This window comes from Gadus chalcogrammus, chromosome 4, assembly GCF_026213295.1.
Source record: "Gadus chalcogrammus isolate NIFS_2021 chromosome 4, NIFS_Gcha_1.0, whole genome shotgun sequence".
Lineage (NCBI taxonomy): Eukaryota > Metazoa > Chordata > Actinopteri > Gadiformes > Gadidae > Gadus > Gadus chalcogrammus.
This window is the reverse complement of record NC_079415.1, coordinates 23,063,112-23,090,318: the sequence shown is the minus strand read 5'-3', so window position 1 is coordinate 23,090,318 and position 27,207 is coordinate 23,063,112. Positions and strand designations below refer to the sequence as shown.

The following is a 27,207-nucleotide window of genomic DNA, read 5'->3' as shown; positions in this document are numbered from 1 at the left end:
AAAAGGAAACAATTGTTGAACGGATATTTGGATTGAAAAAATTAAGTAAATCAGTTCCTTAACGATAACTTCAATTAAACTTATAACCGAATAATCATGGACACGGATAGTGATAATCCTTACGTTGACGAGGAATTAAAGTCACTCAGTGCATCGCGGAGAGGAAAAACTTGGCGCATGCACGCGCAAAATGAACAAAATAAAGAGTCTACTGGTGCTTGGTGGAAATGTTGATACAATAGATGAAGACGATGCAACATTTAAAAGTTCTCTGAAGGAATTTGAGGAAATTCTTGCAAATGTTCAAAGGTCTGATGAAATAATGGAACATGAAAGAATGAACTGGTATGAGCCAAAGATGTCTATATTCAGGAATTTTCTGTGGAATGGGTGTGGAAATCTGGAAAAAAACCGACCCTCAATGGAATATTTTTTTAGGTCCCACAGAGACAGCCAATAAACACGCACGTGTATGGGCTGCATTAAGGACACGGTAGCCTCCCAGCACAACAAAAGATCTATATTTACCATATAGACTGGCATCCAGCCCTCTGTGCACTCCACGCTCCCTAGCCAACCCTTCACACTTAACCCTGTCTCCACCGTAACATAGTGTGCAGGCATGGAGTGATGGCAGCGGTGCTGCTTTACGCACTCATAACAAACTTTTTGGGAGCCAAACATCTGCATGAACTGGACTACCTAACTTCGACAAGTAGTCATACATCACAAAAACAGTTTGGATTTGGCCACCTCGCATTGTTTACCACCTTTATCCGCCCTGGCATGGGAATGCAGCAGGGCTCAGACAAACAATTCACCAACACGAATCAAAGAGGGGAAGGACTCCTCATAACTTTCTGTCTGCTCTTAGCTGGTGATGTTCATCAATGCCCTGGCCCAATGTTCCACACTGAGCTTGCAACCAAATCACCAAAACCTGACATGGCTACGACCAGTCAGTCACCTGGCTTATAGATACAAACTGCTGTTAACATTGTACAAAAGAGTTTGGATCACCCACCTAGTTGCCGTGCTTGTTCCTCGGATGGTTCGGGCGGTATATCGACTACAATCACCACTCGGGCGGGATCGCGGGGGATGTCTGGCATGGAGGAAGCGGAAGAGCCACGATCGCTGAAATGGTGTACATCCTCGATAATCTCTGTGGAAGTCGCATGGCAGCAAATCCACCACACGGACGACTCTGTCTCCTCCGACAAGGCCGGAGGGGTCTCCTCGTCAAGGGTGATGATTGCCCAGTCCTCGTGCAGTGCTCAACCAGCTGACCTCTGTCCACCGAACTCCGATCTTCCCGTCAACGCTTTCAATGGTCCAGGTCAGCAAGGGCCAATCAAGAATCCTCGTAGAACAGGAGTCAGCGACACTCAACGGAGAGGCGCAGGACTAAATCCAGCAACTATAAAGCTGCATAAATTCAACCTTTTTCAAACAGTGAACAATGCCAAAGTTCTGTGGTACCCTCAAGCAAAACCCAGTGGGCTAATGGGCGGTCACCTGAATATCTGCGGTTTTATTTCTAAAAGTGATGAGATAAAACATATTATTGTGGACTCTAACTTGGACTTCCTATGCTTGGTTGAATAAAAAAAAAAAACTCACCATCCGCAGCCCTACATATTCCTGGCTATAATGCTTTTAGTAAAGATAGAAAGGTTGGCAAAGGTGGGGGGTTACTATTATACATCAAAGACCATATATCATGTAAAGAGGTTCAATGCTCAGTTAACAATGATCTTGAGCATATTTGCCTTAACATTAGCCTTGAACCACAAATGTCCTTCTCTCTCATTGGAGTGTATAGACCTCCATTTGCAAAAGCTATTTTCTTTGACAAATTAGAAACTGTTCTAAAGGAATGCAGGTCAGGGCAGGAAATACTAGGAATGGGGGACTTCAATGTTAATTGTGGGGACAAAGGCACCAGTAAAGCACTGCAGCGGGTCTAAAATAAATTTGATTTCACACAACTAATTAAAGGGCCCACTAAAATAACATCGTCCTCACAAACTCAAATTGACTTGATATTTACCAACAAACATGAAAGGGTGACAAAATCCTTTAATATGGTCACTGGTCTGTCTGACTATAACCTCACTCTTGTAGCCAGAAAGCTCACTAAATCCTGCTTTCATTTAAAACCTAACACCAAATCTAGCCAGTTAAGAATACCCAAGTGTGATGTTGATGAATTTGACAGGGAAATCAAAAATACTAACTGGGACCAAATCATAGCTGGTGTACATGTGGATAATGAGACAAATGTCCTCATGTCCACAATCCAAAACATAACAAAGATATTCCTCAAGAAAAACACATCTAAAGGGAATAGTAGATATACCCTCCCCTGGATCTCTAGTGACATAAGGAGATTAATGAAGGAGAGAGATAATGCTTAAAACACTCTCTCAAGTCCAACTAATTGACTGACAGGCATATATGTGTGTCCTTGAGCAATAGAGTAATAAAGGAAATTAGGGCAGCTAAATCTAACTTTTTGCTAAATCTAACTTTGTTGACCTCATACGGGATGTTAAGGGTAATCATGAACAAATCTTTCATTGGCTGCATAAACTAACAGGGAAAGGACAACTCTAGAGTCACACCTCTTAAACTGGCTGCACGAATGGACAGAATGATTCAATCAAAGATGCAGATTGACCTCCAAGAGTCTAACTTTTGGACTGACAGCCAGAACATTCTGAAATATATCCGAAACAGCACCAGAAGGTATCACACTTTCGTGGCAAACAGAACAGCAGTCATTCAAAACATGTCAAAAGTAAACCAGTGGAGGTTTTTAAACTCTAAACAAAACCCTGCTGATGATGCATCATGAGGACTGAGCATTGAACCATTCCTGACTCCAAAAAGTTGGCTTCAGGGTCCAGAGTTTCTGAAAAAAACTGAAACACAATGGCCTGGAATGCCAAAAGAACCGGGCTTCATCCTCCGCAATGACCTGGAAGTAAGGAAGGAAGTTACTGTTACCAGCATTGTTGCAAGTCAGACAGAAAAAACTCCAACTTGTATGCTCATTGAGTACCATTCATCCTGGAACAGCCTAAAAAGAGCCGTAGGTTGGATGATGAAGTTAAAAAAATGATCTTTCAGATGGCACGGAAAAGGAAAGGCATTTGTATTCATATCTGGCATATCGTTTTCACCTCAAAATACCAACTTCCGTTTCTTATGGTAAAGCTGGCGATGTCCTGGCAGATCCTTCATTAGGTTACTAAGTTGCTAGAGAATGTTGTCCTTGCCCGCCAGCCAGTCGTAGTGACGTCACGTGCAAAGCATGAATTCCAAGACTTGAGCTAACAGCAGCCACTCTGGCTGTAAGAATGGATAGGATGTTACGCTAGAGCTTCAGCAGAACCTTAGACAGTCAATCTTTTGGACCGACAGTCAGTCTGTACTGAAATACATCTGCAATCAGCCCAAAAGATTCCACACCTTTGTGGTCAATAGAATTGCTGTGATGCAGGACTTTTCAAATGAGACACAGTGGAGGTATTTGGACTCCAAGCAGAATCCTGCAGATGATGCTTAAAGGGGCTTAAACATCGAGCCTTTCCTGAAGTCTAAAAGATGGATACATGGACAAGACTTTCTTCAAAAGGAGGAATGTCAATGGCCAAAGAACCCTGACACATCACCAAAAATGCTCCTTCCTCCTGAAGAAAAAAGGGATGTGATTGTCAACACAGTGACTATAGAGGAAAAGAGCCCCACCAGTAAACTGATTGAATACTACTGAGATTGGAGCCACCTGAAAAAGGCTGTTGCCAGGATACTGAAGTGGAAAAGTTGGCTCCTGGAGATCACCCAAAAGAGGAAGATGGCAAATACAGGCAGTAGAGGAAAATTTAAGGAACGTGCTGCAAACCTGAAGGTCTTACTGAGCACTAATGTGACTGTCGAGGATACGGACAATGCTGAAAGAGCCATATTGGCATTTGAACAACAGCAACACCTTGAACAGGATATTGCCCTGCTTGAAAGAGGAAAACAATGCAGGAAAAATAATCCTATTTTGAAAATGGACCCAATCATGGACAAAGGCATCCTCAGAGTGGGAGGAAGATTGAACAGATCAGCAATGCCTGTATGCAACAACAATCCCATAATCATACCTAACCCAGCATCCGGCGCTCACCATGGAGGTGTATGGGAAAGACTCACTAAGTCCTTGAAAAATATACTGTGGTCTGTGGTGAAAGAACAAGGTCTCGATGACGAGGCTCTTCAAACGGCCTTATGTGAGGTAGAGGCAATAATGAACGACAGACCCATCACAACAATAACAAACGACTTGAATGATGTGGAACGTCTAACACCTAACCATCTGCTGCTCCGTAAAACTAATCCTGTCATGCCTGTCAGACTGTGCGAAAGAGAAGATCTGTACACGAGAAGGAGGTGGAGACAAGTAAAATATCTAGCCAACCTTTTCTGGAAGAGATGGGTCAGAGAATACCTCTCCATCATGCAAGAAAGAACTAAGTTGAATAACGTTCCGAAAAACCTGAGACATTGTTGTCATCGTGGATGACTGCTCCGAGAAACTCCTGGCTTCTAGGACTGATTCTTAAGACCCTGCCAGGAAATAAAGGACTGGGGTCTCATTTATAAAACTGTGCGTGGGATCGTTACTAAAAGTGTACGCACGCCCAAAAGCAAGGTTTTGCGTGCGCCAAAAAATATTCAGATTTATAAAACCCTGCGTACGCACACCTCTAAACAATATTTGCTTTATAAATATAGAGTGTCTACAAGTGTGCGCAGCTTCACGTTCTGCCCTGTACACTCCCCTTTTTAACCATAAATGGTCAATGCAAACGACCTCATGAATGCGATCTGCATATAAAACAGACTCAGATGCAATATTTTTATGTAGGTACCAATAAATCGTTATGGTCCCTGAAGACCCTCTCCCTCCGAATCCTGCCAGCATGGTCCTCCGGCAGTGCCAGCAGCAGACCTGCAAACTCCTTAGAGTAAAAAACGTGACAGTGTCGGGGGGGGGGGAAATCAACGGTCCAAGGACTGATCGGTGTTTCGAGATATACGGCTACTCGAATTCTGAGCTACCCTGGGCGGGATTTAGCATGAATATTCATTACGGAGGTTGTAGAACACAATACAATGGAAAGATTTCTACTGACAGACTTCGATGAAAAATGTAATTTTCCTAGGACAACACCCTTACCAGATTATTTATCTAAATAGCCCTATGTTGTTAGAATTTACTAACTATATGCAAGGTCTACATTCGTGCAGTACTCTGCGTTGACTTGGTCCTAAAAATACAATATTATTGTAAATTATATCACATCAAAAAAGAGGTAGCTAATGTTATTTGAATCAAGCAAACAAATAGCTGTTGTTCTTGCTCCAAAAAGCTTGACTTACCTCGAATTTAACACAAGATAGTTCCTTCAAATTAGGGCTGTACGGTATGGACTAAAATGTATATCACGGTATGACGGTAGAGGTATTATATCACGGTATGTTAATTTTATCTTCTAGTTTTGATACAAATGCCTCTGAAGGGGTAAAATACTGAAAAGGCAGCAAAACTGCATGCAATTTCTTTTCTCAAGTTACTTCCATCTCTGAAAAACACAAATGTTTAATAGCATGGATTAGTTTCTCCACTTGCTTGCGGACCTTGCCGTATAGTTTTGGCATCTCAATTTGACTGAAGTGTGTGCGGGCATGTAACGCGTACCTGGGATCGAGTGTTTTGACCATCTCTTTAAAGCCCTTTCTATCGACATTTTGAAAGGGAACCATGTCCTTAGACAGGTAAACAGTGACAGCGTTTGTTATCTCGTTCCACCACTGGCATTTTGACGTAAGGACTGGCTTTCAAAATGCCTGCGGAAGCCATGTCTGATTGCAGAGACAGATTCACACTACCAGCGTCTGTCTCGTACGGTGTGGAATGAGAGCTTGTGAAGGGACCATTGCGCAAGGAGCGCTTGCTGCGCGCCTGCGTGCTTGCGCAATAGCATACTGCCTGAGAAGGCAGTAGCGCTGTCAAATCTGTCCCTGGGAAAAGTAACGTGGCGCCGAATTGAAAAAGGAACCATGTTTCATTACCATATTTTCAGTAGTTGGGCGTAACTTTACTTTTTACATGAACATTTTCAAACTGGTGTGCCTTCTATACCGTTTATACCGTAGGCCTACACCCCATCTTCAAATTGACGTTAAGAGTTTCCATCAGACTCGCGTGGTAGCCAGGTGTCTCATCCAAAGGCGAGCTCAGTTGGCGCTGTGTGCTTCAAGATTCTGAAGCAAGTGCTGAGATTCCGATTGGCCCAGAGAAATGTCAATTATAACAATTATCCAATAATGTTTCACCCACCCCCCCTCCCCTAAAATAACTCTGGTTCTACGCGATTCACGTGAATTACCCAATTGACCAAGAAAACGGCGATTATCGCCGAAAAGCGACAAGTTTGCAGGTGTGCAGCAGTGCCATGGTGCAGCATTACGCACAGGGCTCACTGCGGTATTGATAGGGTTACGGTAATAAGACTGACCAAGAACACCTTGGATAATCAGTTTGTAATCATCCACGTAAAATGTTCCTTTTTAATGCCTGATTTGTCATGAAAAGCATCAAGAGGAATGGACAATAATATAACGATTGTGATGAGGAGTATGTGGCTTGGTTTTCCACACTTGGGATTTAATTGACATTTGATTATGTGTTTACAGTGTCACATAAAAATATTATGTTATTGACACGTATGGAGTGACGGGATTAAATATAGAGAATGATGATTTTGAATTTCATTTAGATTCTAAGGAGATGTTTCTGGAGTTATAACTGAGAAATAACGCAGTTGACTTAAATTATTCGGATTACATAGATTTAACGCATGACACGGGTTGAAATTAAACTTATGAAGGGCGATGATAAAACATAATCGTTCTTCTCACTCTACATTTCTTCAGTCTGACTTCAGTTCACCACCACACCGTCTGTGTCGCCAATTCTCCTTTTCCTCCAAACCATGCATACGCATGGGTCAGAGTTTGCTTAGGGCTGCGCACATTCACCCGTCAAGTTAGTTTTTTATAGATCACAACCTTGGCGTGGAAAGTCACGTACGCCAATTTCAGCCCCGTTTTGTGCGTACGCAACGGTTATAAATGAGACCCCTGGGGCCTGTACCACAAAGCTTGCTTAGAGGGTAAGCGAGGTATGTTGAGCTCAAAGCCTGGGTTAGTTGTACCACGAAAGTCGATCTCTTTTAGCGTCGCTGTATCACCATGGTGACTTATGCTCGCAACCAAACCTGGTCGGGAGCAGGTTTTCGGCTTAGTCTAGTCGGAGATCAGCTACTTAAATAGGCGTGCGCAGCTTCCTAGCCCCTACTCTGACAGAGGCGTCACCATTTGTGGGTGTTCCCGTGGACCTCGGCGCACTTCTCTTACAGGCGTCTCTCCGGAGACAGAGGGTTTTACGGGACAGAACCGATCCCTTGGCATTGTCTGACGATATTCAGATTTCAGACTTTATTGTCATTGTGTAAACAACGAAATTGGGGTTCTTCATGAGAGATACAGATTCTCATCAGAGGGTGTTCGTTATTTGATCGTCCTTGTTGGACCTTTTGTAGACAATGCTTACTGTTGCGCATTGTGTCTCCGTGACAGAGTGCTAGAGTGGAGGTAGCGCGTCAGTCTTGAATTTCTGCGCGGGGGGTTCGACTCCCAAGTGACGCAAATTTATGTGAAGCTTAAAAAGTCCCAATTCTCATGCATATGGAATACTTATTCACTAAAGCTTATGGAATTATATTTTTGTGCTAATTTCGAACTTGAACCCATATTTTCAAGGCCGTGCTGGCACCACATCTATGGGGGTAAAATGCATAATGATAGACAGGCGAATTTGAACCCTGGTCGCTGGCGTTCGGGTCTTATACTGATCCACTACGCTACAGCCCGCTACCTCTCAGCGGTTGAAAACATGCAATACATTTCTTACATAAGGTGTATTTAAAGTGAATTCCCTAAATGATAGAATAAGGCAGGATGGACGTTGCTTATGCATTTTTAAATCATCATCATTCTATTTGGATTAATGGCGAACAATTCTGCATTTGGCATAGTTGTTTTATAGACTATATGCAGAATCTTTTCACTTATACGCATATAGACTGCTTGATCTATCGTAAAGGTGAGGAAAATGACGCAAAAAACGCCCCTTTCAAGTGAACGCGCACTGAACCTAAAGCGGAAAACCTGGTTCGACTAATTGAATCTAAAGTGAGCGTCGTGGTACCGTTTAACTCTAATTGCGAGTTGCGGCTCTGTCGAGCCAGGTTTTCTGCTAGGATTTCCACTATGTTCAGCGAGCTACGTGGTACAGGCCCCAGGTCTGTAGTGTCCTAGTCAAAACAAAAACAAGTGTCTTACAAAAACCTGTCAACAAACTCTGTCTGCTCCTGGAAGCAGGAGAATAACAGAAGAATAAACTGTTGAATGAACTCCGAACTTCATGTATGGACTGAAAAAAAAATTTGTAATGACTGATTATGTCTTAATATAGGCTCTATTAATTTTGTTGATGTTATTGCTATATTATGAGCAATTAGGGGCTGGAGAGTTAGAGACATATTTTATGTTAGTTTAAAATCTATTTCATTTCAATTTTTCGATTGATGAATTCCTATTTGATTTAAGTAATGTTTATGTTTTATTCTTACTTATCTAAATGTTAGATTTATGTTGCATTATTTGGAGGTATAGCCTAATGAGAGCCAGCCAGCAGAGAGGGGGGGTCGCCAAGCCAGGTTAAGAATTAGGAACGGGGGCATTGAGAGGGTGGTGCAGGGGGAATCAACCAGAGGGGAACCCTCAGGGCCTTCTACGCCTTAAAAAATTCTGCACCAAAAAAATATGACTATTATATAATATATGTATATATTAAAAGAAAATTGAACTAATTTAATTTAATACAATACATTAAATACATTTTCTCTCATCTATGTTCTAAAGTTAAGTTTACTGTCAAGTTCACATCACAAATGAAAGGGTTACTGTCCAGAAACATGTTATCCAATCAGAATAGTCTGTCACTATCGAAGCCCGGTTAGCTTGCTCATTAATTGGTTAGGACTTCACAAATCTCGGGGAAGGCCAAGCAATGTGTTTTGATTTGGAGAGTGATGGTAAAATTGACCAATCACGGTTTGATTTTCAGTGGGTGGGACAAAAAAAAAAGATTGTAGGCCTTCGTGAAGTCCGAACAGCGGGGGGGGGCAGAGTGGTGAGAGCGATGGCGGAAGACGAGAGCAACATGTGTCTAGCTTGATACCATCGCCTTTTTCAAGGCGGCCTTTCACAGAAAAAATTTAATTAATAAAAAACGTAAGACCAACTCCAGAACTGGAATTAAAAGAAAAGGTTAAGACAGTGGAAAGGCATTTCAAAACCGAAAATTATCGGAGATATCAATGGATGAGAGGCTGTAAGAAGGAGTCTGGAGTTGTCTACTTTTTACAACTGACAAGACATCCACTTGGGTCAGCGGCAGATTTGTCAGCCTTACAAATCTGACAAAGTCAGCCCACCGACATCAAGATTCTGCGGCACACCTGCAAGAGACACTCCGCCTCTTACCTTGACATTCAGTTTCTCACAAACACACACCTGGCCTTATATTACCTGGGCAGTGCAAAACCCGCATACAGACCCCTACAGGCTAAATGCAAGAAATACATGCACTTGTGACCTCATTTTATGTTTCCAGATTTGTCATTAGAGTATTTCTTGTTGCGGAGAATGTTATTGATGTTATGGTCTATTTGTTTAGGCTACATCCTTTTCATCATTAATTAAAGGCTTGCAGTATTTAAACGCTTTCAATTCAGCGTACTGTGTCTTTTTTTTCCCGCGATGATTTCTTTTCTCAGCAATTAGGGCTGACGTGAAGGCCCGGCTGTAGTGCTCACGGTTCGCCACTGGAATCAACACTGTTTTAGACCTCACGCACACGCTCATGTATCTCACGCTCACGAAAAAGCCAAATGAAATGTTCCGTGGAAAAAAAAGGAGAATAAATCAACGTAAACGAAGAAGCAAGACTTTGTGTTTGGTTGAACAGAGACGTGCGAGTCCAAAAGCGATCCCCTTGTAAAGTGGATGGTTCAAAACTAAAGCAACAACAGATGGTATTCTAAGGCCCCGTTTACACAAGGACGCTTGCGGGTAAAAAGGACAAAATATTTTATCGGAAGTGCCTTTCGTTTAGACGATGACAGCGTTTTTGGGGCATGAAAACGCATAAATCTGAAACCACCCTCCAGAGTGGAAAAGTTGAATACGCTCCGCCGTAGCGTTTCCGTCTACACTGCCAAGATGCAAAACACTGAGATCTGCTCACGTCGCGTACGCGTTCACGTCACATACATGTGCCAGTACAAGGAAATAAACAAACATGTCAGATTATTTCCATGCGTCGGACCTTCAAGCTGCTCTGGCAGCTCTAACAAGCGTACAGGAGTCTTTCTACGAAATGTACAGGATATGTACAGATAGTATTACTGAACAGATAAGTATCTTTTTGGTTTTTGCGGCACGGATAAGGGCCCTTACATAGTCGACGCAACGCTACGCTTACGCGTCCAAAAGGCTACGCGACGCGACGCTTCGGCCGCCATTAAGCGTCGAAGCGTAGCAAAACGCGTCCTCCAAATTTTTGATACGCGACGCGCCGATCCATGCAATACCAAGCGTTGTCGGTGGGGGCGATACTGCAAATATTTTACATTATTACTACTATAGGTTATATTTACAGAAGAACATATGAGAGGATGCGGGAACGTGATAAGAATGACTTGACGTCTCTTTTACTAATTATCTGTGCCAATTTATGCGAACCCTTCCACAGGGTCAAAATGCTATTTTGATGCGCGACATCAGACAGCTGATGCGGGATTGTGAGCCATTTTAATGATCTTCTTGTCACCCGATATTCGTTCTATTGCTGGCCTTATTTGTTTTAGAATTAGCCTATTTGAATTAATTACGTAATGTTTTGTGTTCACGTTCTATGTGAAACATAAATGTTCATGTTCTGTGTGAAACATAAGTTCAGTAGCCTCTTTGAGTGAATGAAATTTGAAAGCGTGAGTGTGTAGTGAATAAAAAATGTGTGCGTGTATGGTGGGACTATTTTCTGTATTTGATAAATAAACCCCTTTTCTCTAATAATGTTGCCTACCATATAATTTCTGTGGACATTATGCGCTATAGCTTAAAGCCTTTGGCTATAGGCCTACACTTAAATAATTCAATCATCTGTCAAGGCAATAGTATAAACATTTTATATGGATATGAATTAATGAGTTTGACGTAAACCAAATTAGGTAACTTGTGTAACATGATAACTAATGAATAAAAAGTCATGCTTCCAAGTGACCAATGTGTATACATTTATTGGTCAGTGCGCATACCCAATCGTAGCACATTGTACTGGTGGGGAAACACGCCAGCATCTGACAAAAAGTAATCTGCCAGCTGCTCCCTGACAAGGGCCGGTTTTGGTGAGTCGGGAAGATATCGGATGACTCGCGAAAGGAGATCATCAAACTTTGGCGCCGACATCCGAAAATACTGGAAATGCCTCTCCTCGTCCATGCTTCGCATTGGAAGCACCAGAGAAACAAATTCCCCATCCTGATCTCGTGTGGTATTTAAAGGGCGCACATACCACCGCCTATCTCTGCGCTTCATCCCTCTTCTTCCGTAGCCACTTTGATCGGAACGTCACCTGGAACGTCCCCCCGCGAAAACACCGTGACTCTGCTGCCACCCATGGCGTGAGTGGTGTATTGCATGTCATGCATTGCCCGCGACGTTCGCGTATGCTGTGTAGACTATGAAAGGAAGCGCGACGCTCGCGTCAAGGCTGGTTAAAGGCGGCTGCATGCTTCAGCGTTGGTGTTACGTTGTTGCGCAAAATTTACTCAAAGCAATTTATGCTCCCTTTTAGGTTGCGCGTGTTGCGCGTGTTGCCAAGCAATTTACCGCCAGAACAGTAGGTGGAGTAATATGTGGAGGAAAGTTTTTCGTTGAAGACGACCTCGAGAATGACGTCTTTGTCTGTGGGAGTCGTTGGTTTGTTTATGTGCCAGATCGTGTTCTCCCCATACACAGTGAATGATGGCAACAGACAGAGGAACAGGGGTGATGAAGTTGTTGATCATTGGGGTTGTATAAATGTGCATATCTCTCTACATTTTAAAACGACATAATGTGTTGGCAGCAAAGTTAACTTCACTTCAGGTTAATGCTTTTGTATATGAGCCTGCCGGGTGATACTCCAGACTGGAAGTAGTAACCAGACCAGCAAACCAATCACAGCCTTGCAGGCTGGGCGGCTCGCGTAGAAGCTTACGTAAAAAATGACGCAAGTCTAGAAAAATCACCCGACGCACGCAAGACGTGAGAAGTCGCGCAAGGGGGGCGCAAGGGCGCGCAAGGGCCTCTTGCGCTTGCGCTTACGCTTACGTAACCGAGCATAAACCAGCCTTTATGCTCGGTTACGTAAGCGTAAGTGCAAGCGCAAGAGGCCCTTGCGCGCCCTTGCGCCCCCCTTGCGCGACTTCTCACGTCTTGCGTGCGTCGGGCGATTTTTCTAGACTTGCGTCATTTTTTACGTAAGCTTTTACGCGAGCCGCCCAGCCTGCAAGGCTGTGATTGGTTTGCTGGTCTGGTTACTACTTCCTGTCTGGAGTATCACCCGGCAGGCTCATATACAAAAGCATTAACCTGAAGTGAAGTTAACTTTGCTGCCAACACATTATGTCGTTTTAAAATGTAGAGAGATATGCACATTTATACAACCCCAATGATCAACAACTTCATCACCCCTGTTCCTCTGTCTGTTGCCATCATTCACTGTGTATGGGGAGAACACGATCTGGCACATAAACAAACCAACGACTCCCACAGACAAAGACGTCATTCTCGAGGTCGTCTTCAACGAAAAACTTTCCTCCACATATTACTCCACCTACTGTTCTGGCGGTAAGTTGCTTGGCAACACGCGCAACACGCGCAACCTAAAAGGGAGCATGAATTGCTTTGAGTAAATTTTGCGCAACTACGTAACACCAACGCTGAAGCATGCAGCCGCCTTCACTCACGTCGTTTACGCGCGTCGCTCGCGTCGACTATGTAAGGGCCCTAAGAGAAGAAGGACGATTCTACGCATGCGCTCAGACATGGCGGTGTTGTGTGATATTCTATCACAGCACTACCTAGCCGCCTGGCATGCATACCCAATCGATTCCACACACTTTTGCGTCACCGTATGCACGCAGATTTCCTCCCGTAAACGCTTGTCTAAACGCGGAATAAAAAGTGAAGACGCAACGCCACTTTTGCGTCTTCTGTTCAGACCGTCATCGTGTAAACGTAGCCTAAGAATTGGAAGAAGAACCAGTAAAATGGCTATGCCCCTTGAGGTTAAACACCCAATAATCCTTCCTAAACATTCTCATGTTTCAAAGTTAATACTTACCAGTATTCACCTACATGTTGGTCATTCAGGAAGAGGACACATGCTTTCTAAGCTCCATCAGCAGTATTGGCTGTCAGGTGCAAACTCTTTGGCAAGAAGGATCATTAAAGACTGCGTTTTTTGTAGACCACTACAGGCCATAGCAGGAGACCAGGAAAAGACTGATCTCCCACTTGATCGAATAACACCAGATCTTCCAACCTTCACCCATGTAGGTGTGGAATATTTTGGACCTATTTAGGTGAAACGTGCCCGTGCTCATGTCAAGAGATGGGGAGTAATCTTTACTTGCCTGGTAACCCGAGCTGTAAATCTGGAGGTGGCCAGTTTCCTAAACACAGACGCATGCATTAATGCTATCCGTCGGTTCATCTGTCATCGAGGATCAATAAAAAGTATCCGGTCAGATCGAGGCACTAACTTTATTGGAACACAAAAGGAGCAGGCGGAGTCCATGAAATTACTGGACAATGACAAAGAGCATTACTCAAAGAAGGTATTGACTGGACATTCAACCCTCCCTCAGGACCTCACCACGGCGGAGTGTGGGAGAGACTCATTCGATTGGTCAAAAAGATTCTGTACTCCATCTTAAAGGACAAATCCGGTGAAAAATGGATCTGGGAGATGTTTGGTATGATCACCAGTTGGGATGTTCATTTGGGAGCAAAAAGGCGCTGTATACGTATTCTTAAAATGGTTGTTTTTAGCCGATTCTACCAAAACGCTATTTTAAACCACTTAAAAGGCTAGAAGTAGCCCGACACTTCTTTGGTATTATAATAAGGGTCTTAACATATAAATCGAGGCATTGATAACTTTGTAAGTATACCGATTGTTTATTAAAAAGGACATTTTATGCCCACAATACCATCAGTAGTTCACCCGTCGACGCCATCTTGCTGACCTGACACACCCACTACTGATATTGCTGGATTTACAAATAATGGACTAAAGTATACAATTTGCATTGGACAGATGTCCTACATTTGGTTATAATGGCTCCATAAGGTATAATAATTTGAGTAATTGCTCTGTAATAAGCAATTAGGGGCTGGTATGTTAGGGCCATTTTCGGTTTGATGTGTTTCATTTATTTATTAATATTCATGTTGGTTTTGGCTTGGTTATTTGAGTTAATTGTTTGTTTTATCTGTTTTCATTTAGTAAAAGCATATTTTGCATTTGACATGCCGGGGATGCCGTATTTGGGTTAATGAAGCGCATCTGTGTGTATTTAGGAGAGGAGCCAAAGGTGAATAGGTAGACGGGAAGCAGTACAGTTTTATAACTGCTCAGTGACAGCTCTTTTGATGCATGTCAGAAAAGGTTTATGTTGATCCTTCATGTTTGTTTTTGCATTCTGTGAAATAAATACAGCAAAGCTGAATAATCAAAGGAGCAAGCGTGTCTAAAAGCCACAATCCCGAAAGAACGTGCATATTTTCGATTAACAGCAAAATAAGTCACGACAGTGTGTGTGGCCCCTTTTTTTGAAATTTGTTTCTATGCTCTAATGTTGATTAGGATCAGCTGTGACCACTCCCTGTTATCAATCACACTTGAACCATCGGGTCACTTTGACTTGAACTAGAGAAGGATGATTTTAAAAAGCGATTGATTTTTATTTATATCTGACCTTCCTGCCATCCGCTCGGCCATGGTGGAGCAAGTGGGCAGCTCGGAGAGGCGTCTCAAGGTGGTCCAATCAGAGGTCTTCCAGGTCATGACCCCTTTAATCACTTCCTGCCATTGGTTCAGCAAGTAAGAGACACGCTGTGTAATCTTTAAAACTCACCGATGTAATATATATATTATATTTTTTTAGTATCTATTTCAATTTGTTTGGTTTACATTATAAAAACAAACAGAAAAATACATTCATACACTCTAGTAACAAAGACATTCATGTCCCTTGTACTCAATGTAGTATCATTTATTGTATCGCTTTTTACTGTTTATGCTACACTCTATGCTAATATGTTTATGAGGCATAAAATCAGGTTCACAAAGTCTGCACTGTTGAGGAAATTTCTAAAATAAAGTACCTTTAGGTCTAGATAGTTTTTCTTGCTCCTGTTGTCAGTAAACCTGCATGAATACAGTAGCAAAACATTATATATATATAATATATCACAATACATACATTCAATTGGCAGATTGTTGCCCTTAATCTATATCCACCTAACTAGCATATTAAATAAATGTTCTGTAAATTAGCTTTCACATACTACACAGGAACGGCCACTTACAAACAAGATAGAAAAAATATTGTGCTTTCAGTCCAATATTATGCAACATTAAAGCGATTTACTTATAATATAAATATGCTATAGAAATATAGAAATATTATCTAATGCTTACTTTACTTTTGTACTTTTACTTCAGTAACATTTTCAATGCAAGACTGCTAGTTGTAACCAAGTATTTGTACAGTGTATTCCTTCTGTTATTCCGGCAAAAATATTCTGCATGAAAACCCATAAAGTAAGCCCTCCGGGACATTTTTTTCGTTGATAATTGAGTATAGAGCTTGCCCAAAGTTGCCCGCAGCAATGTAACAGCCCAAATGGCTTCCATGTTATTGGTTAGAGCAGGGGTCACCAACCTTTTTGAACCTGAGAGCTACTTCATGGGCACTGAGTTATACGAAAGGCACCCAGTTCTATACACTCTTCTGAAATAACAAATTTGCTCAGTTTGCCTTTAGTTATATATTAGTATTAATGATTAATGATACTCTATCTATGTGAAGACATGTTAATTAATTAAGTCATGTTAATGATTTCTCACAATAATTATCAACAATGACTTAAAAAAGGTGGGAAAGAGTTGTTCAAGAATGAGTAGTGCTATTTTTAGAACAGGCCTGCGGGCGCCTCATGTGGTCCTTGCGGGCGCCATGGTGACCCCTGGGTTAGAGCATGGTGTCTTAACGGGGCGGTACCGCCCCCTGGGGGGCGTTCGCACAACATAGGGGGGGAGCTGGGAACGTGATTATTGTTTTCATTCATTGTATTTTTTGGGTGAAAAAATAGGCTACCTGAAATAAATAGCCTATTTTCATTTATTGGTTTCTAACCCCTCTACCGTCTCAGCAAATTTTTTACTGTCTATGCGCAGTGTAACAGTGGTCATACAGGCAGCGCGGTCCGGTCCTACACACGCCCGACTCCGCGCTCACAGTGCCCGCGGTTCCCGGGCCATTCATTCATTCGTTCACGGGGCACGGCGGGAATCGCGGTAGTGCCCGGGCTGCGGTCACGGTGAATGAATGTTCAATCCTCTCTCTCTCTCTCTCTCTCTCTCTCTCTCTCTCTCTCTCTCTCTCTCTCTCTCTCTCTCTCTCTCTCTCTCTCTCTCTCTCTCTCTCTCTCTCTCCTGTGAAGGACAATGCATGTCATGAATATTCTTCAATATTTATTTATATATTTTTCACTAAAACCGAATCAGAGGGCATTCATTACTATAAGTGACCACCGCAAAAGCCAAGAAAAAATGCATGACACCTTTAAGCAATATAACAAAAGTGTAATTGGCAGAGGTGGGGGTAAGTCACTCATGTGCAAGTCACAAGCAAGTCTCAAGTCATAACCTTCAAGTCTCAAGCAAGTCCCAAGTCACTGTGGTGAGAAACAAGCAAGTCACAAGTCAAGTCATTGCTCAGGTCAAGCAAGTCACAAGTCAAGTCATCCAAAAATCTGATGATCTAACCCAGTTTCCACATTTAAAAATCGGTAAAGAGAGTGGTTCATAAGTTGAGTTTTATTTCAACATTAACAATAACAATGTCTTAAGCTTAACAATATCTCAAACTATTCAAAACATTCCAAAACCATTATGTGAATAGTTTGAAAATGTTTATATGATCATTACCTCCAACCTATGAACAAAATCAAATCGAATCTCTAGTCAATCACTCAATCTCCCTAGATGTTGTAGAATATTATTTGCAACACATGGCATCAGACATGAAAAAAAAGAATATTTCAAAAGTAATATCACATACACATACTGTAGGAAGGGGAAATAGTAATACACAAGCCTGAAAGCTGGTATTATTCTTGCTGCCTCGCAACATACATCGACTTACAATGCATTGCATTAGCAAAAAAAAATATTTGACAGTACTTTGTCACTGAGTTGTGAATGATTGGGTCACATTATCACCGCACCATGGATGAACACACGTTCAACAGGTGCACTTGATGCAGGGACTGCCATAACTCTTACCAGGACCTTGAACAAAGAGGGGAGGGTGCGCCTGTTCATGACCCAAAACTGAGGGCAGCTCCGTCCATCACAAATGTCCAGGTAGTGGTTCAACTGAATTTGGGGACTGGAACATGAACCCTCTGGAACATGAACGCGGTATGCTGAGCCCAGTCTGACGCTCTGGCTCTGACGGTGTAATTTTACTTGACAATTACTTGAAATCCTTATCATAACCCACTTACAGCCACTGATTTAGAAGTAGCCTACTGAGATGAAAATTAAACGAGTCAATCATCTGTGGAACGGGCAGGGCTCGAAAATCTCCAGCCAATGATTTTCAGAACCACCGAGTGGCATTGGACAGTAATTACGTCAATCAAACGGTCATACTGCACTCCCCCTCCCCCGCTCCCCACGAGTGACCCCTTCGTGCACGTGCACATACTCAACGCTAGTGACCCAGAGCAAGCTTCTATTTGTTGTTATCCTGCGGTAGCTACTGGAGCTAGCTAACTAGCTAATCCACATTTGGACCTAGCACTAGAAGACAACCCTAAACTCCAACCTAGCTAGCCTGGCTCACTCTCCCGCATCTGTGTTTGCGCTCGTGCGTGATTGCGCGTCCATGTACTTGGAATGGCTGGAGTCAGAGTCAGCGTTGAGGGAGAGGGGGTAGGACCATTTGAGTTGTGTGTTTTCAAAATCTGCTGCCGTATTGCAAATCCCATATCCAACCTTTAATCTAACTTTAAAAAAGTCCTTTCGAGTCATCTGTCTCAAGTCTAAGTCAAGTCTCAAGTCATGAAGACCAAGTCAAAGTCAAGTCAAGTCTTTTATCAGTGTTAATCAAGCAAGTCTCAAGTCCTCAAATTTGCGACTCGAGTCTGACTCGAGTCGCAAATCGTCATGTGACTCGAGTCCCCCATGTCTGGTAAGTGGGGTTGTTAGTTTACTTATTTATTTTTATTGGGAGGGGGGAGGGGGGCTCCAGAGGATCAGGGTAAGGTCCGGGGGGCGTTTGCTCGAAAAAGGTTGAGAACCACTGGGTTAGAGGCACAGCGAACTCTTCAAAATCGGCGTGGACCGGGGTTTTATTAAAAAAGACTGTTTTCCAAGTCTGTGCTTTACCAGTCGGTAGGTCAATGTTTCCAGGAAGTCCACACAAGTCGATTACCGGCTACCGTAAATAATAGGCGCCAAAAAATTTAGAACAGCCGAGAATCAAGAGGGGAGATTTTTAAGTTACATTTGTTGGCGCCTCTATTATATTATTTACGGTAGCCGGTAATCGACTTGTGTGGACTCCCTGGAAACATGGACCTACCGGTAAGGCACAGACTTGGAAAACAGCAATAAGCTCCCGGTACGCTAACTAAGTTGTTGATGCTTTTTTTATATGTGAAGGGACCCTAATCATGCTACTGCAGAGGTTTGGTGCTATTTTGAGCAATATTAGTGGTTAAAAAACGCAGATTTGAAAGCGTTCCCTCTGCCCCAAGCCAATAACATGGAAGCAATTTGGGCTGTTGCATTGCTCCGGGCAACTTAAGGCAAGCTCTATACTCGATTATCAACGAAAAAAATGGCCCGGAGGGCTTATTTTATGGGTTTTCATGACGAAAAAATACCCTGGGTTAAATTTTCGCCGGAATTACACTTAAAATAGAAGCTCTGACTACTTCTTATTTTCTTTTTTTTGGAGTTCTTCTTCTAAGACTGTTCTGTGGATAATGATGTTTGTGCCTTCTCCAGTTTCTGGATGCAGGGTACCTGGGCAGAGGACAGAGGTGGAGCTCTGCGCTGGTCTCCAGATATTGAGGGATGGGTTTGTAGATCTGCCGATCTGGCGCAGGATTCTAAAGGCAGAGCGATAGACACGTGAGATACTTTATGAATACCAATGGAGGAATGACCTTCTCTGCATTTGGCTACACTAGGAGCTAGGACCAGTCAGCTGCCTGGCTCACAGTGCTGAACCAGCTCAAGTCGTAGTGCCCTGTCCTGGGTTAGGCGCAGGTCAGGAACGTGGACTGTCATGTTTCGTGGTGTGGGAGGTAACCCACGTGATCACCAGGAGAGCAAACAAACTCCAAATAGAAAGAACCCCCCTCCCGTGGTTCGAACCCAGTACCTAGTCACTGAAAGGCAGCAGCACTGACCACCCTGACACTGTGACACTCAATCTACCCAATATATTACGATATAATGTATTATACTGTGGTAAGAACATATGCTCCGATTTATTATCAGAAAGCTTTTTTCGTGGAAGTGTTTTTTTTAGATGGTGTTGCTTGGTACTCTTTTGATGGATGGATAAAAACATACAAATATCCGTGTGGGTTGAGCAGGGCCTGGCTGAAGGATTGCCTCTGCAACCCGGTCCCCCCCCCCCCTGAGCTCCTCTTCTTGGTCCTCCGCCTCTCCTGGACCCTCCCTCCTCACTGAGCCAGTAGCCTGCTGGGCTTTCAGCAACTCTGGTAACAGCTTATCCTGGAGGGGGCGATCGGAGCAGTTAGGAGGCAAGGAATGGCATGATGGATAGGTGGATTGATGGGTGGGTGAATGGATGGATGAATGGATGGATGGGTGGATGGATGGATGGATGGATGGGTGTATGGATGGATAGGTGGATGGATGGATGGATGGATAGATTGATTGATGGATGGGTTGATGCATGGATGGATGGATGGATGGATGGATGGATGGATGGATGGATGGATGGATGGATGGATGGATGGATGGATAGATGGGTGGATGGAAGATGGATGATGGATGAATGCAGAATTAGTGACAGAACATAAAAGTTACGACAAAATGTAAGACAAAATGCCAACCAGAACTAAATGCAAGACCAGCAACTAGAAATGCTCAAAATGGCACCATTGTCGGCAAAGTCGGTTCAAGAGTAGTACTTTCAAACAGCCAAATGGAAGAGGTGTAGTACTGGCTGAGTTCCCGTTGACCGGAAAAAAATGAGGAGGACCGAAAATTCCAAATGTCTCCGGTCAGAATGACCGATTGGAAATAAAGCCCAGTTCAGACCAAAGATTCACCTTGCAACGGCTTGCAACTTGCAACTCCTTGCGACGAGACGGGCTGCGACGTTCTAAAACTGGGCCGTTCACACTGGCTGCAACGCGCTGCGACGCTAGGTGGTTTCCATAGCAACTGTGAACGCTCTGGCACAGCTGAGAGCCGTAACATCAGAAAAAAGCGCATTCAGTCACGAGGAGATTCAACCTTTTAAATTGAGCCGAAATACTTTTGAATGTGTTAATTTGAATTGTGTTTAAATATGCTACAGTGGTAATTTGTTTAGCCAATTAATGTAAAACAATGAGGGTTTTGATTGTAGCGTAGCCTGTGTGATAAAATAAATAAGTTGTTACATTTCGTGCACACGCTCAAATTGATCGCTATAGAATACCGTAGGTTTATGAACTAAACGGCGGCAATCTAGCGAAAGCCGTTGGCAAGCTTTGTTGCGGAGTAGGCTACCGGTATCTATTAAACATGGCGAATCAAAATATGATCACCCACTTCTTCAAACCAAGTAGCAGCAGCGGCGGGTCTGACGTCACACACACACCTCCACCTGTGTCAGAAGAGGCGGCTGCTGTGCCTGTGGCTCCAGCAGAAAAGAGGAGGAAAACGCGGGCGTTCAGGCCGGACTGGAAAGAGAAGTTCCCCTGGGTGAGGTGCGATATTGTAGAGGATGAGGAGAGGCTGTTTTGCGCTCAGTGCGAAAAATCAGGGAGGAAGAATGGCTTCACTCGGGGGTCCGCAAATATGCGATTCTCAAGTTTAACAGAGCACAGTCAGTGCAATGATCACATTTCGGCTGCCAACCTAAAACAGCTACAAATGGCCATGAAAGGCCAATGTGAGAAAGCCACCGACTCCTCCAAAAAAAAGTTGTGCTCGCAGATGAAAGTTGTGTTTCACATGGCCAAACACGAAATCCCGGGTCATCAGTATGTGGGGATGACAGAACTTCTGAGAGCAGTTCAGGCCCCGGATTTCACCACATCTGAGGGGCTTTACCGGCACAGCGAATCCATCTGTGACATGGAAATGGCTCTCGAGGATGTGGTGTTGAAGGGATTGGATGAGAAAATACGAGCCAGTGATTACATCGGGATCATAATTGATGAGACCGTCAACATAACGGTTGACAAAAAGTTGATACTGTATGTAAGATTGCAAGTGAGTGGAAGAGTGGAGACGTGCTTTGTGGGAAACTACGACGTACACTCCGGGACGGCACAGTGTATTTTTGATAAAGTAGCGGAGATTCTCCGCTGCAGGAATGTGGAGCTGTCCCGCGTAATCGGACTGGGCTCGGATGGAGCCAGCGTAATGATGGGGAGGCATGCTGGAGTTGGCGCTCTCCTGAAAAAAGAGAGTGCGTTTTCCATCCAGGTGCACTGTGTTGCCCATCGTACTGCGCTGGCCGCGATAGATGCCGCTAAAGCTGTGGACCGAGTAGGAGCCTACAAGCGCACAATTTCCGCTGTGTACTCATTCTACAAACACTCAGCTAGCAGGACCAATCGCCTCCGTCAATTAACAGCAACTCTGAGCGAAGAGGACATGACGAGTCTGAAGCAGCCATGCGCGGTCCGCTGGCTGTCATTGCATAGGGCAGTGGAGAGTATTAAAAAGAACTGGCCTGCTTTGGTGATGGAGCTAAATGAAGAAGCTGTGGGAGGAAATGCACAAGCCCAAGGCCTCCTGGGACAAATCCAGCCATACAGCTTCATCGCCTTGACGCACACACTGGCTGATGTTCTCCCCGTGATGACCAAACTGAATTTGGTTTTCCAGAAAGAGGATGTAAATCTGGCCACAATCCGACCAATGGTTCAAGCATCCGTCTCGGCCCTCACACATCTACGAGATGCACCCGGTCCAGAAGAACAGAGGTACCAAACGGATTTCCAAGAAGGCATGTACAAAGGCATTCAAGTGACCCATGCAGGCGACCGGTCCGTTCAAGCCTTCAAAAATGCCTGAACAAGATACATTCAACACCTGATCGATGCTTTACACGCCCGTTTCCCTGACGATTCCCTGGATCTGCTTAACTGCTTCGACGTCCTTCTTAATCCCTCCCGATACCCACAGACAGCTGGTAAGTAGGCCTATAGGCTAGCCTATTTGATTACGTATGATGTAAAACATATAGCCTAAGTTAAATAGAATATTATTTTTAAATGACCAATGCTCGCATATTCTGGTCAATAATAATAATAGGACCAATAGGCCTACTACTAATAATACAGGCCTAACAATAGCCTAATAAGAGCCATAATGCAAATTATAAGGGCACTCGAGAGCTATAGGCCTCCGCTAAATACTAGTCTGATACGCAAATGTTGTGAGTTTAATGGGTTCTTTAGGCCATGCTGTAACCGTCAAAATTGTGGTAAAAATCGTCTGTGTTGCCATAATAGGCTGCTGACAGACAATAATGAAAAGTGAGACAGTAGGCTAATGTAGGCCTAACAAAACTGATGTGTACAGTGTTACATGAACGTTGGAGACACAGAGGAATAACCAAGGAATAATTAGTTGTTTATTGGCTAAAAATAAAAAGCACAGACTGATTGTCCCTCCGTTCCCTCAGCACTTCGGGAGTATGCAGAACCAGCCATCCAAACCATGCTGGGTCATTTTGGCCAAGAAATTGCAAGCGAGGACGATTCGGCCACAGCCACCACATTCATCGATGCCGCAAGCGCGAAGCGAGATGCCATCCCAATGATGACAGCCCTCCGCAGTTACGGGGGCTTGCATTTTTCATCGGCCTGCGAGATGCTCATAAGAGATTACGCGGAAATCTTCCCAGAGTGGGTCAAACTGGCAAGGTAGCCTGTGTTATCCCCGTCTCCAGTGTGCCAGCGGAGAGAGGCTTCTCCCTGCAGAACCGCATAAAGACTGCTCAGCGAAGCCGCCTTGGGGAAGGAAGAGTCACAAGGCTTATGCGCATTGCAAGCAGCAGAGACACACTAGATACATTTGACTTTAATTCAGCAGCGGCACGCTTCACAGCTGCCAAATATCAAAAGAAGTAAAATATATTTTTTATTTATTTTATGCTGCCTAGTTCAAGTCGCGGCCGGCAATTCACTGTTTCTTATCCACTTTAAAATACTCCCGTCTCTTGTTACACTGTAGCGTAATTATTTTCATTACAGTCTGCATTTTATAATGTTACGCGCCAGTTTGTTTTACTGTAGGTAGCCTACTTTGTATTGTTTTAGGCTATTATTATTTATGCCTTGCCTTGCATTATAGACCTAAATAATTTTTGTTCGTCTGCACTTTAAAATGCAATGTTTAATTGTTCTGTCACCTGCCAACCTTTTAATTAAAAACACCAGGCTATAAATCGACATGCCTTGATGATTTTATTCTTTATATAGCCTGCCTATCAAATTTTTTAAGTGCAATAAACACGGATATTATATCCGACCGATTTTTTTCCAATTTGACCGGTAAAATGAAACCTTCCCGGTCATATGACCGGCACCAATTTCTTCTAGCGGAAACACTGAGTACTGGATAATATGCCTCAACCAAAAGCCAAAGTGGCTCCAACATGTGTGTTGTGTGTTGGCCGCATGTTGTGGGCGTCATAGTTACCAGTGCTCCGGAACGAAGTGGCCTGGTCAGAGTCGGAGGGACGTAGCTGTTGAAAGCCTCCCAGGACAGTGGGGGGCTGTAGCCCATCACCTTAAAGTGATGGGGAACCTGGGCACACACACACACACACACACACACACACACACACACACACACACACACACACACACACACACACACACACACACACACACACACACACACACACACACCCACACACCCCATTACATCAGGAGTTTTGGAAGGAAGATAGTGGTTTGGTCTCAAATTATTATTTCAATTTGGTCATAGATTATTATTTGGTTTGGGCCATACATCTCTCCGCTGTAAATTAATTTCTCCAAATTCAATCCATCTCCTCATCCTGAGTCATATCACTGTCATTACGTCACGGCAGAAACATTAAGAGCAACCGTGGCCTGTGGCGCATTTCCACCGGAGGGTGTGGTTCGGTTTGGTTTGCCTCGGTCTGGTAGGGAGGGGGCAATTTAGCACAGCTCAGTTCCGAGGTTGTGTTTCTACCACCGACAGTACCCTTATGGTAGGCCGGATGTCGATCGCCGCGGCAGCTACCTAAACATTGTGACATCATAGCCGCGCGACACAGTGTAGCCTGCTCAATAAAAACAATTGAAAAGAGGAACGCAACACATTAAACCAAGAGCTACCATAGAAGTCGTCCAGCAACAGTCTCGGAATGTCTCCACCTCCTTGTTCGCCCAAGCTAAAGCTTTGCGCAAAATGTCCATTGTCCAGAATAATACCTCACGTGTACTGTTTGTTTGTTTTTATCCCCATGCCACGCGGAAGTGACGATTCTGTCGACCAATCAACGGAGGGTACGTGTAGTTCGAACTTGCCGGCACCCTTTCAGGTATCTCAGTTCCCCAACGGAGGAGTACTGGAGACAAGTGCGAAACGAGTACGGCTCAGTACGTCTCAGTCCGGGTCACCCCCATTTTTGGCGGTGGAAACGCGAACCGCGCCGCACCTTTGCGAAACGAACCGAACCACACCCTCCAGTGGAATTGCGCCATTAGGGAGTTGCGAGATTCTTCCTCTGCCCCTTTGGTCGAAGGGTCCTTGAGCAAGAAAAAAGTTGATGCATGTATACATTTTATATAATATATGTATAACCTCTTCCTTTGAGCTATGAGAAAAGATCTCTCATTAATCAGTCTGCACAATTATACCTCACAGTGCAGGGGAACTCTGCACTGTGTTTCTGGTTTCTTGCATGTAAAACCAGAGCCCAAGGGGTGCATGTGTGGAATATGTGTTTGTGTGTACAGTGTGTGTGTGTGTGTGTGTTTGGGCGTGTGTGTGTATGTGTGCGCACTTACTTGAAGCTGGAAGAGAGGAACATGCGTTGCCATGGAGGTGTCAACCAGTCCCACTGCCACTGTGGTCAAATCGCTGAGGGACTGAGAAGAGGAGAAAGCCCATTTCACACACACACACACACACACACACACACACACACACACACACACACACACACACACACACACACACACACACACACATGCAAACCCACCCATACACACACACACACAGTGTGAAACTTACACAACATGTTTTTCCACTCGACAGTTGCTACTTAAATTAAGGATTTAACCAGTGACCTCCTGACTTCTAGATGGTTTACGTTAAGAGGAATTGAGGACATTAGAAAGTTATGATTCCCGGTCACCCCTATGGGTGTAAATGTTTTAATACTTGTGATATACTTGGTGTACATGATGGATCCCCAAGAGAACCATCTGAATCCAATTGTATCCTGAAAATGATTCGGTAAAATTTGTTATATTGTATTTTTTTTACTTTTACAGTCACATATCATCATCGTGGGGTACGCTAGGCCTCAATGCTTCATTTTGTGTTACGTTAGGCCTTAATGGTTCATTAAGCATACGCTAGGCCTTAATGTGTACTTTTGCGGTACGCTAGGCCTTAATGCTTAATTTTGGGGTACGCTAGGCATTAATGCTTCATCTTGTGCTACGCTAGGCCTTAATGCTTCATTTTGTGGTACACTAGCTTTAATGCATTATTTTGTGGTACGCTAGGCCTTAATGCTTAATTTTGGGGTACGCCAGGTCGTATTGCTTCATTTTGGGGTACGCCAGGCCCTAATGCTTCATTCTCCTGACTTTATCTTTAAAGCTCCAGCCAAATATTACTACAAGGAAAAACACATTCTGAAATGTTTTATGATTGGAAAATCCAAATATTAATGTTTGCAGGGTTGCAATCAAACAGGTTTCATTCAGAATCCATCGGATGCAAGGGGACCCCCTCTTTCTACTAGACTATAACAACAGAGACGGCTCTTAGCATGGGAACCCACTCTTTCTACTAAAACAGCAGAGACGGCTCTATCATTAGGCTGTGCATATATTATATATATATTTTTTTTTTTTTTTTTATACATCGGGAGTGCTAATAGCACATCATCAGTAATTATACCTCATGGCTGGGTAGAAATCTCCCTCTTTTCAGTATGCAGGACAGAGCTCAGTCCTTAATCTTGAGGGTCATGTTTTAGAATAGATCATTCATTTATCAGTTAATTTATTTATTAAAGCAGCACGAGATACAATTTCAATTTTATTAAAATCATGTTATATGCTGTTAAATATTAGTGTGAGAAGAGTCCGAAGTGGTCTTGAGTGACACATCCTCTACTCAACTGTTGAAGCCTTGTCCCCAATATCCAATCAAGGGCAAGAGGCGGGGACCATATCTGTCTAGCCAAAAAGCGACAG

The 27,207-nt window shown here is 43.5% G+C and overlaps 1 protein-coding gene across 1 annotated transcript in view; it reads right to left on the bottom strand.

Annotated features, from left to right (window-relative positions):
- cfap221 (cilia and flagella associated protein 221) overlaps nucleotides 1–27,207 on the bottom strand; it is a 180,193-nt gene that overhangs the window by 27,022 nt on the left and 125,964 nt on the right. The window contains exons 22-27 of the mRNA XM_056588744.1: nucleotides 25,783–25,863; nucleotides 24,440–24,547; nucleotides 20,117–20,281; nucleotides 19,562–19,647; nucleotides 15,625–15,667; nucleotides 15,216–15,322 (exon numbers count right to left, since the gene is read on the bottom strand). Of these exons, the coding sequence (XP_056444719.1) occupies nucleotides 15,216–15,322; nucleotides 15,625–15,667; nucleotides 19,562–19,647; nucleotides 20,117–20,281; nucleotides 24,440–24,547; nucleotides 25,783–25,863 (590 nt within the window). The remainder of the gene's footprint in view (nucleotides 1–15,215; nucleotides 15,323–15,624; nucleotides 15,668–19,561; nucleotides 19,648–20,116; nucleotides 20,282–24,439; nucleotides 24,548–25,782; nucleotides 25,864–27,207) is intronic.